At 60.1% G+C, this 14,118-nt stretch overlaps 1 protein-coding gene across 1 annotated transcript in view; it reads left to right on the top strand.

The window, feature by feature from the left end:
* Positions 1 to 14,118, top strand: part of CAVIN1 (caveolae associated protein 1) — a 37,052-nt gene extending 22,934 nt beyond the window's left edge. The window contains exon 2 of the mRNA XM_006113120.5: positions 11,041 to 14,118. Within this exon, the coding sequence (XP_006113182.1) occupies positions 11,041 to 11,697 (657 nt within the window). The 3' untranslated portion in view covers positions 11,698 to 14,118. The remainder of the gene's footprint in view (positions 1 to 11,040) is intronic.

The raw sequence follows: 14,118 nt of genomic DNA, 5'->3' as shown, positions 1-14,118 counted from the left end.
GGGCCTGGGGAAAAGCAATTTTGGGGGCCCCTTCCTGACACTCCCTGTCTCAGACCTCAGACATTCTCGTGGGGGCCCCTGCGGGGCCCGTGACCTGGGGCAAATTGCCCCACTTGCCCCCACCTCTGGGCTGCCCTGGCGGGTACAAATTTTGCATCCATGCAGGGCTCTAAGAATGGATGGCTATAGAAAGGGCCACATCACCTGAGAGCAGAGGTGAAAGTAAGCAGGTACGCAGTGGCGCACAGCTCCGGCAAGAGCTGCGGGAAAAGCCAGCAGGGAGCTATTGAAAGAGCTGGCAGGGACCCAGGTTGCAATAGGACAGGACCTGTAAGAAATTTTAAGTTACTTTCCCTGCTGCCTGAGAGGTGCTGAAAGCGAAACCTATGGCAGTGGGTGCTCAGTCAGGACTTGGCCCTTGCTGGCAGTATAGGCATGTGGGCATTCGTTGGCAGTGGGGAGCTGGTCGTGTTCTGTGTCTTGCAATCACCCGTGCAACAAGGCCCCCAGGAAGACACTTGTGGGGTTATTATCGTTGTGTAAAAGCAACTGCATCAGATGAACTGCAGATGTGACCAGCCTGGGTGGTGATCCAGGTGTTATTAAATATTCAAACCAGGGAGCAGCGCCATTGGGAGTTTTGTTTTTGCAAACAAACTGAAAATAATTAAAAAAAAAAAATCCTCTCAAACAACAAAATCCAGGAGCTCTTCGGCGTTCCCGGGACATTTTGCCCCTGGAACGGGGGCGTCGTTCCCCAGCATTGGCAGCAAGTTTGGAGAACTTGAACAGTGAGCTTCAGGCCTGACAGGGGTGGGAAGGCAGCTCAGCTGTGTAGTTCAGGGGCCTTTTATACAACGAGGAAAGTGTTTACATGTGTTGTAGCAACCAAGCAGTTTGTACATGGCCATAAAGGGCACGGATCCAGTGACTCACCAGAAGGGAACTCGGGCTCCAAAATGTAATCAGATGAAAAACACACACAGAGGAGGAGGAGAGCCGGGGGCAGGGGCGGTCTGAGACAATCCAAGGGGCCACCAGCACTGGGTCATTTGAAACAGAAAAATTAGAGGGCAACCCCCTTGAATACGTCTGACAGCTCCAGGTTTCACAGCTCCAGGAAAAATCTCCAGATGGTCCCCAAGCTCAGTTTGCACCTCCTGGAGAGCTGTGCACAACGGGACACAATGTGGCTCTACAAGACAAGGGTGCACCCTGTCCAGTAAGCGCACCCCCATTCAGCAGATGGGCTCAGAGACAGGAAAACCAGGTCACGCCCACAGCGCTGAGCGGACTGGCGAGCTCAGCTGGTCAGAGCGTGGTGCTAATAATGCCAAGATGGTGGGTTCGTTAACAGTTGTGGTATGTCTTCCTTTATTCTGTTCACTCCCTCTGGGGCATCTGGCATTGGCCAATCGGCAGACAGGAGACTGGGCTAGATGGGCCTTTGGTCTGACCCAGTCTGGCCGTTCTTATGTTCAAACTCTCCTGAGACGCTCAGCAGAGTTCAACGAACTCTCTTCCTTTCGTGGGTACCCTCTCCTGTGCTTCCTGCACCTGGCAGGGGCTGGGACAGAAATCCCTCGGGAATGCCTGTCTTCCCACTGTCTCTAATCCAGCCGGACTGCGGCAGTACGGAGGCACACTCACAATCTGGGAATGCCAGTGTGAAGACCTCCAAGTTCAGGGAGGCGAAGAGCCGGGGTTTCGGTTTTGGGCCATCTGGGCAGCTGGGCTCACTCGTCACCAGACTTTGCATTTGCTTGTAAAATTCATGTGCTTGAAATGCCCCGGGGCTAACCCTGTAGGGGCTGTGAGCGAGCCACAGCCCTCCTGTGCTCTGCGGGTGAATGGGGATTTGTGTATCAGCTGGCCAGCCTGCTCCTCAATGAATCCTGACGGGCCCCGTGGGCTCCCATTGCCTCTTCACAGCATCCAAGCGATGGCAGAATTTCCAGCCATGTTCCCAGCCGCAGCGGCCTGCCCGCCCTGCCCACGCTCTGCCCAAGCAGCTGTGAACTCCTCCCATCTGCCCCCGGGCCAGGCAGTCCTTGTGGAACTGGGTGGGTGGAGATTCTTGGGGGCCCGCAGGCAGCGTACGGGTGTGGAGGCCAAGCAGGCAGGGGGTCCTCCTCCCTGCCAAGGCGGCTCCGGCACGACCCTCCTGACCCCGTGTGGAAACAGAGCGGCTCAGTTCTGGCGCTGACCACGCAGGGCCTGCTCCAGCCGGGGAGGCTCCCTCGCAGCGGGTGGCCACGTGGCCAAGCCCAGGTCTCTGGCAGGCCCTTCCCTCAGGGCACTGGGCATCCAGTCAGCACAAACAGCTCCTCAGCCTACCACAGGCTGCAGCGCCCGGAGACTCTGCCCCTCGGCAGCGAGCTGAGGAGACACCCGGCAGCCCCCTGCTTTGGGGCCTCTCCGCCAGCTGGGCTCTCTCAGAAAAGGAGGCCATGCTGGTCGCAGTTGGGGCTGATTTTCCAACAGCTGGGGGTAGCGCCAGGCTGCACCCAGCCACGGCAGCCAGAGGGGCAGATGCTGCGGTTCCACTTTCAGCGGAAAGGCTGGGGGAGAGCCAGAGGACATCTCTGAGGGGAGACTGTGCCAGGCCAAAGCTCACACGGGGTCACTGGGGATGCGCTGTTCAAACGAGTCAACCCCCCACGTTGCCGCCCAGGTGGGCGAACACAGCACTCGGGGTTCAGTACCACGCCGGCAGGCAGGCGCCTTTCCCGGAGGGCCTGGGCCTGGCTTGCAGCGCTCTGTCTCCCTCCGACCCGCCTGTCTGCCGGGAGCTGCCCTGGCTGCGGCGAGGGCTGGGAGCCGCTGCGTTTTATGAGGGAGGGTCGTGGAGAGCGGCAGCCCCTCCGCTCCCAGGATGGAAGGGGGCAGGGGGAGGATCCTGGGACAGGCCTCTGCTCTCTGCACAAACATTCTGGAGCCCACAGGGGCTGATAAGCATCAGAGCCCTCAGGAAATGGCCCCTTTCCAGCAGGGCGCTGCCAGGCCGGGGGATGCCTTTGTTCTTGCGGATGGTGGTGACTCAGAGGGAAGGAAGTGGCTGGAGTTCCTGCGGCTCAGGGGCTGGGGAGATGAGGGGCAGGGGCAGGGGCAGGTGTGGAGAGAGTGAGTCCGTCTTCCCGAGGTCTGTGGGCTCGCTCTGGGCTCTCAGGATCCCCCCAGGATGGTGGGGGGAGGAGGAGGGGGAGGTTCTTCTACCCTTGCTAATGATGGTGGCAAAGCCGATGTCCCTGCGCCAGAGCGCGGCCCGGCAGGGATTCCTAGTGCACGGCTCTCTGCCCCACACAGCCCCGGGACCCAGCCCTATGGACCCGCCAGCCCCTCCTGCAAGCTGCAGGCCTGTGCTTTGCACCCAGTGGTTCCAAACGCCAGCACCCAGTGCGGGAAGCACGCACGGCTGCATCGGCAGGAGCTGGGGGGGGGGCGTGGGGCAGATGCCCTCATTTCCCTCAGAGTGAGAGTTTTCTGGGGCTGGAGACACCCTGTGTCTGCCCCAGGCGATAGCTGGCGGGAAGCCAGCGCCCCTGAATCAGCCACCTCTCCGGGCGGGAGAGGAATGGTCTGAACCCAGGGGCATTTTTGTCAGACCTGCTAGGAGACTGGGAGGTTTAGGAGCCGGTGGCTGTTCCGTGAGGCCCTGGGCCAAAGCATCAAACATCTGGATTAGCGAGGGGGGCCTGAGTCTTGCCACCTCTTCTGCTCATTAGCTTGGGGCTCGCCCGGTCTCCAGGGTCACAGGCAGCACACACGGCCTTCGCTGTCCCCGAACACGGCTTGTTGCTGGGAGAATCCAGCCCCCGAGCCCTCCTGGAGCCCGAGGAAGGCAGGCAGGCGCTGTTATTCACTGCCGACGTTTTCCAAGTGACCGTCGGCCTGGCAACCGACATCCTGACTCCACGAGGCCCCCACTCGGTCCCTGAGCGGGGGGCAGAACCCAGGAGCTCTGGCCCCAAATCCTCCCCTCTCGGCATTAACCCGACACACAGAACCGGTTTCAAAACACACCTGTGAAACTGAGACTTTCCTGGGTCTCTGCACTGCCAGGCTCATGAAAAATGAAAGTTGAGCCATCTCCACCTACTGCTACCCAGTGCCCAGGGCGGGGCTCTCTCAGGCTATGTCTACACTGCACATTTATTTCAGAATAAGCTATTCCGGAATAGTTATTCTGAAATAGCTCATTTCGAAATAGCACGTCTACACTGCAGAGAAGCCTCAAAATTAGTCTGAGGCAGGTTTCCCTAATGTAGACGTGCTATTTCGATTTAGAGCCCCAACTGGCACTGGAGGAATAAGTTAGAATGGCCCAGGTGAGGGGTTATTTTTGAAATAGCAGAAGTGGAGCGTGTCTACACAGCCCCTATTCCGAAATAACTTTCAAAACAACGGGAGGCTTGTTCCAACTTCCGAAAACCTCATTTTATGAGGAATAACACCTAACGATTACACGCAGAACTATTTCGGAATCGGGGTTATTCTTTGTAGAATGAGGTTAACGGAAGTCGGAATAAGCCTCCCGTTATTTTGAAATAACGCGATTGCTGTGTAGATGCTTGCATAGTTATTCTGAAATAACTTTGCTGTGTAGACGTAGCCTGAGAGAGCTCCCCCTCCCCTTCATGGAATTTCACCGTGTTTGCATGGAAGGCCAAATGGGTCGGGTGAGTTCCTTGGGCTCAGGCCCTGGCTTAGCTGGGACGTTGTTTGTTTTCAGGAGGGTACAGCATAGTGGCGGCTGGTTAGGGTGCCTGGCTGGGCCACAGCGCTGAGGGTGAGGCAGATCCTACAACATGCAGCCCACACTAGGCAGGTCCAAGGGCCGAGCGCCCTGCCTAGCTCTTGTATCAAACCCATTCACAGCTCTGGCTGGCTTCCTGGCCGTCCACTCATCCCAGCAGCTCCACGCCTCCCCCCTCAGCTCCTGGGATTAAAACCCCCTCCAGCAATAAGTCCCTGAGCCACCCGGCAGCTGTGACGCTCCGTAGAGCACTGGGCTATTTCCAGCCTGGGTCGGGAACATGGAGGGGATTCATCGCACGCGATGTGCTGCTCGGATGAAAACCAATCTCATGCCAGCCTGCTCTCCCTCCCACCCACGCGCTTCCCTCTGCCTGGCTGCCCTGAATGAGCTCTCGCCTACTCCCTGGGGATGCCGAGCTACCTGGGGCACTGAGCACAGAGCGCCGGGAATCCGGGGTTCTCACCCTGGCGCTGATCCCCCACACTTTCGAGGGGGGAGGCAATGCGAGAATCTGGGAGGCTTGAAATGCAGGGGGAAGGGCTCACATGGAATTGGAGGGGGAAGTGCCCAGGGCAGTGTGGCCACCGACTGGGCCTGGGAGCCGACGCACGGGGCCTGAGCTAGCGGGAGGAAGGAGAGGGGCCAAATCCAACCTGGGTGGAAGGGAGCACAAGGCCACTCCAGCTCAGAGCCCCTCCTCCTTCTCCCAGATCCGGCTGCAGCTCTCTGATTTCCCCCTTGCTGCGTGCATGGCAGAGCCTGTCGCCTCGCAAGGCAGCTGCTGGCCCAAACCCGGCTCTGTCTGGCGCCAGGGCCCGGGACCCACACGGCCTCGGCAGTGCCGGGAAGGAGCGTGGCAGGCCAGACTGCATTCCGGCCTCCCGGCCGATGGGAAGAGCAGGGCGTCTATTCCGGCTGTATCTTCACGGTGTGATGCAATCCCGCCTAAGGATAATGAGCCGGTGGGAGGCTGTGAGCACTGGGGAGGAGGCGGAAGGATCCGGTCTTGGTTCCTGAGCCCCTTTTCCAGCTCCGCCCCTCCGCCGGGAGGGTTAGAAACTGAGCTGCTGAGTGTCTCCAAATCACCTGACTCCAGGCACTGGGGCTGGAAACATCAAAGAGCACAAGACTCGTGGCCAGGCTGCGAGAACGGGCAGCCCTGAGCTGCCTTGTGCTGCCCCGGGCAGAGGACAGCAGGCCGAGAGCTCCGACTGGGGCTAATTCACACCCACTTTGCCCAGGAGGGAGCGGGCAGACGCAGGCCTGTGGCCTGGCCACACCCCACAGAGGGAATGCCTTCTCTCCTCCCCTCCCGGTGCTAGCAGCCAGCCATGCCCCGGCGGTTTGTTGTGCAGGGCCAGGGTAGCAGGGGGAAAGAATGTACAATCAGGGCCCCACGCTAATTGTGCTTGGCCAGGAGAACAATAGGAAAGTTCTGATTGTTTAAAAAGATGTTGACAGAGTCTATGGCGGGGCAGGCGCCGGGGGGAGCCATTCCGGCCTCTGGCAAACAAAGGCAGGATGGCCACGCTCCAGGGTACACGGTGAAAATGAGGTAATGACCCTAGCCAGGCCCACACCCTGGAGGAGAACGGGACTGGGCTTGGGAGAACATGTGGGGCGGGGACCTGTCAGGCCAGCTGGGCAAGGGGTAAATGAGGGGAGATGGTCAGGGGCCGCCTGCCCCCTTCTCTGCCCCCATCCGTAGGGTAGGAAGCTGCACCCCACCCCTTGGCCCCAGCAGGAATCTTCATTCAGGCTCATGCGGAGACCAGAGTGTTGGTTCTGGGGACGGTGCTTGGACCCGGCTGCGGAGGAGGGGGCGAGCCGTCCCCTCTTCACCCCGGCCAGGGATCCTGGGATGGTAAGAACACGCCAACGGCCCCCAAAGAACCTGCAGCTCCTCCGGCTGCCTCTGGCTCCCTGCCGGCCCTGTGCCGCACAAGATCCCTGCAGATTGTGAACTCGCATCCGTGGCTGCCTGTGGAGGAATCCACCTACAAACACTGTCTGAAGCCACCTGGGCTTGGCTAGCTCCCTGCTTGAAAACAGGACACACAGGGTTATTTTTGTCCCAGACGTTGGGCGCAGTCGGGCTGGGAACGGTCCCGTGCCAGGCTAGCTGGGCAGCCCAAAAGAGAAAACGGCAGGGTGTGGGGAAGGGATGTAGAACCAGAACCCCCATACTCCTGGGTCCTAGTCCTGCTGAACGACCTTGGGAAGTCACGCTGGGATTCCATGCCTCAGTTTCCCTAGGGGGTAAGGAGGCAGATCCCCCTCACAGGCCTATTAGTCCGACAGCATGTGCACGGCCCTTCCCTGAAGTATAGGAAGGTCACAGGGCTAGTGTGTTGTTAAGCATGTTTCAGTGTTGCAAATTTGTCACAGCCACTGGCTCACCCAGGGGAAGGGAATTCTGCCAGAGGAACACGGAGCAGAGGACTCCTCGCAGGCATGGCCCTTTCGTACAAAGGGGAACAATTTGGGATGGACCAACTCCAAACACTTTCCCCCGTACCTCCTTAATGTGGACACCAGCTAAGCACAGCCCCTGCTTCACCGAAACTGAGGCACACAGGAGAAGTGATTTGCCCAAGATCACACAGGAAGCCAGTGGCAGGGCTGGGATTAGAACCCAGGACTCCTGGCTCCCCTGCCCTAAACCCCGCTCTCCTCCCAGCGCTGGGAACAGAACCCAGGAGTCCCCATGCCCGTTCCTATCCCCCTTGGACAGCACGCTGCTTGTGGGCTTTTAAGCCTCCTGCCCTGGTGCAAAGCGGCTGCTCTGTGCTGCCCCTCGCCCCACACTAGGGGGCGCTTGGAATCTCTCTGGCTCCATAACTGGGAAAAAGCCCCATTGAAGGCAGCTGTCTGGGAGACTGGACTCAGATCACTTCTGGGGGGGGGGGATCCCTGGTTTCCCCTTCCCCACTAAGCCCAGCTGGGGCCAGCGCCCAGGTGCAAGGGGGAGGGCTCTTGTTGTGAGAAAGGGGCCCAACGCAAGCCCTGGGGGCCAGGCTCGCACCCCAGCTGCTGCAGGCAGAAGGCCTGGGGGGGGAGGAACTTTCCCACGCTTGGCATGGAGGGTCTCCCCAGGGGAAAGCCCAGCAGGTGCCCTCCATGACCGATCACCTCGCGGATGATTTCTGGGGGGACCTGCATTCCTGTGTTCCGGTGGGAGCTGATCTCCTGGGTCAGCGGGTGACTCACTGCTGTGCCGGAGCTGGGAACCCAGCGAGGTCTCCGCCCTTTCCCACAGAAGGGGGCCGGTGCTGGCCTGCTCTATTCAGCATCGCTCTGAGGAATGCACAGACACCGCCCCCAGCAGTGTGGGGCAGGGCTCTTACTTCTCCAGAAGCCTTAGGGGGGCATGGGCATGGGAGGTAGTCTCCCCAGCCGTACAGGGAACAAGCAAGCCTCTGGGTGTGGTGCTCCTGTCACGGGACTGGCATGGGACAGGGAGACGGGATGGTGGGAGACAGACAATTAGCAGAAACATCCTGGCAACCAGGCCATGAGCTTACAAGGGGTGCTGTTGAGGTTTGGGGGCTGGGGGCCGCTGACCCACAGAAAAACCAGTCAGGAGTTGGGGGCTGCACACAAGTGAGAAGCAAAAAAACCACCAAAAAATTCCCCCAACCCCTCACTGACGTTACCCCCGACTGAGGAGAAAGACCCTCCCCACATTCCCCTCCCATACCAGAGCCGGGGGGGGGGGGGCAGGCTAGCGCATTTTGAGTGTTCCAGCCCCATGGAGCGTGGCGGGGGGGCCGGAGAGTCAGTACAAGCTCCCCAATGCTCAGGCAGGGGAGTCCTGAGCCTTGGGGCCAGATCCAGGCAAGCCAGGGGCCACATCTGGGTCCCCAGGCCTTAGGATCCCCACCCTCTACACTCTTGCCACTGGTTTTTCACCTGGTTTCTGCGGCATCGAGCAGGCCGGCGGGGGAGAACCCCAGCCCCTCTGGCTCTGCAGAATGAGCCAGAAACCCAGGCAGCTCCAGTAGAGGGGACCAGATGCCAGCTCTGCTCTTGCAGCACCAGGCATCTGGCAGCTGCCTGGATCTGCCTGCAGTGTGATCCTCCGGGCCGGGGAGCCAGGCCGCCTTAGTCTGTGTTGCCAAGATTAGACATCTACCTGGCAGCCAGGGCTGGGGGGGACGGGGAGGAAAACAGAGGAGCTTTGTGGGGTGAATTTTGCTCTTTGTACCACAAGGATCCACATGGGTATGGCTGGGCAGGAATACTTCCCTACACACCCGGCACTCTGCCGTGACTGGGCTGTACAACGTACAACCCGGTGGGCACCATGAGAAAGCTCAAGTTTTCTACCAACATCCAGCTCAGTTTGCACTCGCTGGAGTCGGTCGGAGGTCTCTGAGCATTGGTCTCCACTAGGACTTGATTGCAAAATAACCCCCCTTAGGTCGGATTGCCAGGTGTCCGGTATTCTACCGGACAGTCCGGTATGTGTGCTCTTTGTCCGGTAAAAATATCAGAGAATACGGGACACGTGCAATGTCCGGTATTCTCTGATTTTTCCGGCTGTGCACTGGACGGAAGCCTGGCGTGGGCCGGGGGGGGGGAGCGGCTGGAAGGCGGGGCCACGATAGGCCCAGCCACGCCCCCCCGCCAGACTTCCGCTCAATCACAGGCTCCCAGCGCTGATGACAGCCCCGCCTCCCAGCCTGGGAGTACCAGCCACTCGCCCCACCCCCACAAGGCTTCTGAAGCGCCCAGAGCGGCAATCGAGGCCCCGCCTCCCAGGTGGGGAGTCCCAGCTGGCCCGTTTGTGGCCCCGCCTCCCAGCCTGGGAGTCCCAGCTGGGAGGCGGGGTTGCGATCACTGCTCTGGGTGCCCCGGAACGGGAGGGAGGGGGAGTTATTATTCCACGTTCCTTTTTTTTTTTTTGTTCGACTAAAAAATACTGCGTGTCCGGTATTTTTTGGGAGACCATCTGGCAACCCTACCTTTCGGTCGGATTTATAAGCGGAGCGTCCGCACAACCAAGCCCGTTACTTTGAAAGAACAGGCCGCGGAATGCCAAATCCGTATCCTGCTTTTCATCTGGAGGAACGCCGATTCCGAAAGCGTTATTTTGAAATAACGGTCATGCGGACGCTCCGGTGCCGTTATTTCGAAATAACGACTCCCCAGAGTCATTCGAACAAGTGACTCTCCAGAGTTCCTGGGGCGCTACGTCCGAGGTGGCGGGACCACATTAACAGAGCCCGCCTGGGACTCATTACACGGCGTCACCGCAGCGAGGACACGCTATGTCAAGCGTGTGAAATCAGGAGTTATAAAGTCGAGTTAGTAATTTTGAAATCGTTTCCTAGTGTGACGAACCCGCACCGCAAAAAGTTGAGCTCGGCAGAATGCAAAGGGGGACGGACAGGCCTATGGGACAGTCGCTGGGCTGAGGAGGGAGCCAGCCGAGGGGGGCAGAAGGAAGCTTTGCCAGGCAGAAGGGAGAGCGGCACAAGCGATTCTGGGATGAAGGGCTCGGAAGACGGGGTGGGGGAGCCAGGACGGAGGGGGCAAAGCCCCAGTTCCTGCACCTGCAGGTCTCTCTTCCGCTGCTAAAGCCATGGGTGGGTGTGTCACCAGGCCAGAGCGTGCCGGGCAGCAAGGCCTGGGCTTGCATTTAGCAAGGACCCTGAACTGCTGTGGGGCTGGGTCCTGCCAGGGTCATTTACCAGAGCAAGCAGTCCAAGCCGGGTGCCGGCCACGGAAGGCTGGATTTGTCCCAAGGGCAGACTAGCCATGGATCTCAATCCTCAGTCCTGGGCAGCCACTCAGAGAGCTGCTCAGTCCAGGTTCGATCGCTAGGAGCAGTGAGGGCCAAGGGTTAGAGCAGGGGCAACGTGAGGCTGGGGGGAACCAAGTCGCTTATGGCTAGCTCCAGGCTGGGCTGGTATTGAGGGCCAGAGTCAGGAGGCAAAGTCCTAACCAAGCCACAGTCGAGCCAGAAATTCAGGAACAGGCCTGGCGGCAACAGATTCACACAGTTGCCCAGACAGTTCCTAGACTGCCCCTTGGGTTTATACGGGGCAGGGAATGCCCAGGAGCCAGGCAGCTGCTGCTTGACAAACCCTGGAGGCAGAATGTCCCATGGGCTGTGTCCACACGGGTGCTGGGAAGTGGGATGCAAGCTGTATACAGCTGCTGCTGGCTGCCAGTTTGGTGCTGCTAAGTGCCTGGTAGCTCCGTAGGCCTGAGCTCTAAAGCTGTGGATCCTTACAGTGTACGTGTCTTACCCCATTCCACCTCATCCGTTGCAGGATGAAGTGAAGCTCCCGGCCAAGCTGAGCATCAGCAAGTCTTTGAAGGAGACAGAGAAGGAAGAGGAGGGCGAGGAGGTGCCTGGCGAGGAGGAGCATGCAGACGAGGACCGAATCCAGCTCTCGTCAGATGAGGAGGTAGAAGTGGAAGAGATCATTGAGGAGTCCCGGGCAGAGCGGATCAAGAGAAGTGGCATGAAGAAGGTGGACGACTTCAAGAAGGCTTTCTCCAAGGAGAAGATGGAGAAAACCAAGCTCAAGACCAAGGAGAATTTGGAGAAGACCAAACACAACTTGGAGAAGACCCGGCACAACCTGGAGAAGAGGATGAACAAGCTGGGTACTAAGATCGTGACCACCGAGAGGAGGGAGAAGATGAAAACCTCTCGGGACAAGCTGAAGAAGTCCTTCACCCCCGACCACCCCGTCTACGCCAGGTCCAAGACGGCAGTCTACAAGGTGCCACCCTTCACCTTCTACGTCAAGAAGATCAGAGAGGGCGAGGTGGAGGTGAAAGCCACGGAGATGGTGGAGGTGGGAGGAGAGGAGGTGGAGAACACGGAGCTGCTGAGAGAGGAGAGCCCAGAGATGCACACACTGCTGGAGATCACGGAGGAATCGGATGCCGTGCTGGTGGACAAGAGCGACAGTGAGTAGGACAGGCGGCGGTGCGGGATGGATGGCTGAACACCTACCCTTTCACACTGCAAGATCTCTCTTTGCCCCAAGTGTCTCTGGAAGTCCGCGCCGATCCCCCGCCATCCCGGACGAGGTGTCGTTTCTATTTTAGTTTTAGCACACAGAAGAGGGTAGGAACACAGGACTGTTTTGCTTACACTCTTGAAGAACATTCCTGCTGGCGGCCACGTGAGAGCTTGCTAGCCACAGGGACCCAGCGGAGCGGGAGTGTGCTAAAACCAAGGTAACGGCTGCACACCTGGGAACATCCCTCTTCGCAGCTCTCCCAGACCTGACGTCTCGAACGCTTTTTGCCTGGCAAACTGCCCAACGCTGGAGATCCCCCTGTCCGGTGGGCCACCCGAGCAGCCATCCCCACCAGCAGACAGAGGCGAGAAGGCAGGAGCCCAGCTGGCTAACGCAGCAGGGAGAACGCCGGCTCCCGGGGCCACTCGGATTGGAAGATCTCCAGTGCAACGTGGATCTCTGACATGTCTTAGCATGTGGCGCGGGAAGGGGCAAGCAGATCCCACGGATGGGCTGAGCAGGGGGAGGATGTGCAATGCCGCATGGGCCGGGAGGGCCTCCCTGCCACTTCCTGACCCCAGAGGTTCAAGGAGTTAATGGTCCAGTGAATGGAGAAGGTGTCCGCGTACAGCACTCGGCTCCTGCAGGCACCCCGTTGCTAGGGCAGCCGTGGGAGTCCCTGGCATCACGGGCATCCTCCTCACACACCGGGTCCTGCCGCCACTGCTTACACGGGGGCCACTCCGGGCCCACAAGCCACATGCCCCTGTGTGTGTGTCCACAGTGCCCAGGATGAGCATCCGCCTGCGAGGGCCCAGAATCACTTTGCTCTGGCGGCCTCAGGGAGCTGCATGGAGCTGGGGGCCCCGCCCCGCCCCGCCTCTGGGGAGTGTGCTCCAGGCCACGTGGCTGTCGTGGCATCAGCAGCCGCGAGATGCCCACTCACTGGCCAGGGGAGGGTGCAGGCGGGGGGTGCGGGGGGCCCAGGGTGTGGCTGTGGCTGTTTCAGGAAGGCTAGAGGATGTGCTGATGCCACAGAGAGGGGACGGAGCAAGGAGGCTCCTAGCCAGCCAGAGAGCAATCGACACACCGGTCTGCGGGCCCGATCCTGAGCCTCGGCGTCTCTCCGGGGAGTCCCAGCCCAGCTGAGGCTCAGAGCCCTGCACCCTCCCTCCTGCCATTCTCACGGGTGTCGCTGATGTAAGATGCCCACAGCCGTGCGAGGACAGGGCCCTGCCGCTTGAGTGCCAAGCACCTGCTCCAGGTGTCCTCGCCGCCCGCACCGCAGCGCCTTCTCACGGAGGGAGGGGCCGCATGTGTCTCCTGGCCCGCCCAGGTCAGCTTTGGGGCTGGCAATTCCCAGCCGCCCCAAGGTGGCAGGAGGCATGGGGAGGTTTGGCTGGTGTTTGCACCCACCCTTCCCTTAGTTCAGAGCCACCGTGGGACACGCGGGAGAGCAGAGGTGTGTTGTTCACGCAAGCCACAATATAGCAACTTGCTTCTTTGTTAAATGCATTTCTTTCCTATTGCCCGTCCCACTCCCACGGCCCTTGGCCTCCTGGCCTGCACTGGCGATCCCCAGGCCTTCCCTGCCAGGCTCCCTGCTGGGTTCCCTCAGCAGCGAGGAGGCATCTCTGGACTCCTGCGCTGCCCCCAGGCCAGGGCAGGAGATGGGATTGGATGGGCCTTTGCCATGCGCCCGCACTGCCCTTCCTTGCCAACCCCACGATGGCACCGCCGCTGCGGGGGGATGCCAGGCAGTGACGGTCCCAGGGGACAGAGGAGCCTCGCAGGCCCTTAGTCGGGATCTTTGCTCATGGCCAGAGCTGCCCCAGGCCCTCTGCGCGGTCGGCAAAGAAGCCAGATGTGCTTCAGCCTCCCAGCCCGGGCCCGCCACACCCTCGCCCCTCTGCCTTGGGCCTGTCCTGCCGCCTGTTCATGGGGCTCTAACAGCTGGCCGTGCCCCCGCACCCGCTGCGGATCTGCGCTGCATGGAGTGGCCCGCAGCAGAGAGGTCCCGGCTGGAGGGGGAGCAGCCCGGGCCCGGGGCTGTTCACACGCGCTGTGTTTCAGGGGCTCGTCTGTTGTTTTTTACTGAGATATTTTTCTTACACAGAAGCAGTCGCTCAGAGTAAGTGACTCCTGGGCACGGGGCGGGAGGGGGGGGGCGCTTGGGTTGGGTACCATACTCAGCACCTTTAACCCCGGAGAGAGAGCAAGTCCACGGGGCAGAGAGTGAGTCCGGGTCCCCTCCCCCCCCCCATGGCCAGGGTGACGTGGAGCCGGGGGCCGAGAGAGCTGGGCAGAGCTTTATGCATTTTCTATGACTGCATCCTGGTGAGCAGCTCGACCAATAAAGTTTCTTTTCTAAAA

This window comes from Pelodiscus sinensis, chromosome 29 (genome assembly GCF_052426305.1).
Source record: "Pelodiscus sinensis isolate ZL-2025 chromosome 29, ASM5242630v1, whole genome shotgun sequence".
NCBI lineage: Eukaryota > Metazoa > Chordata > Testudines > Trionychidae > Pelodiscus > Pelodiscus sinensis.
The sequence above is the reverse complement of the archived record's forward strand: the minus strand, read 5'-3'. Positions and strand labels throughout refer to the sequence as shown.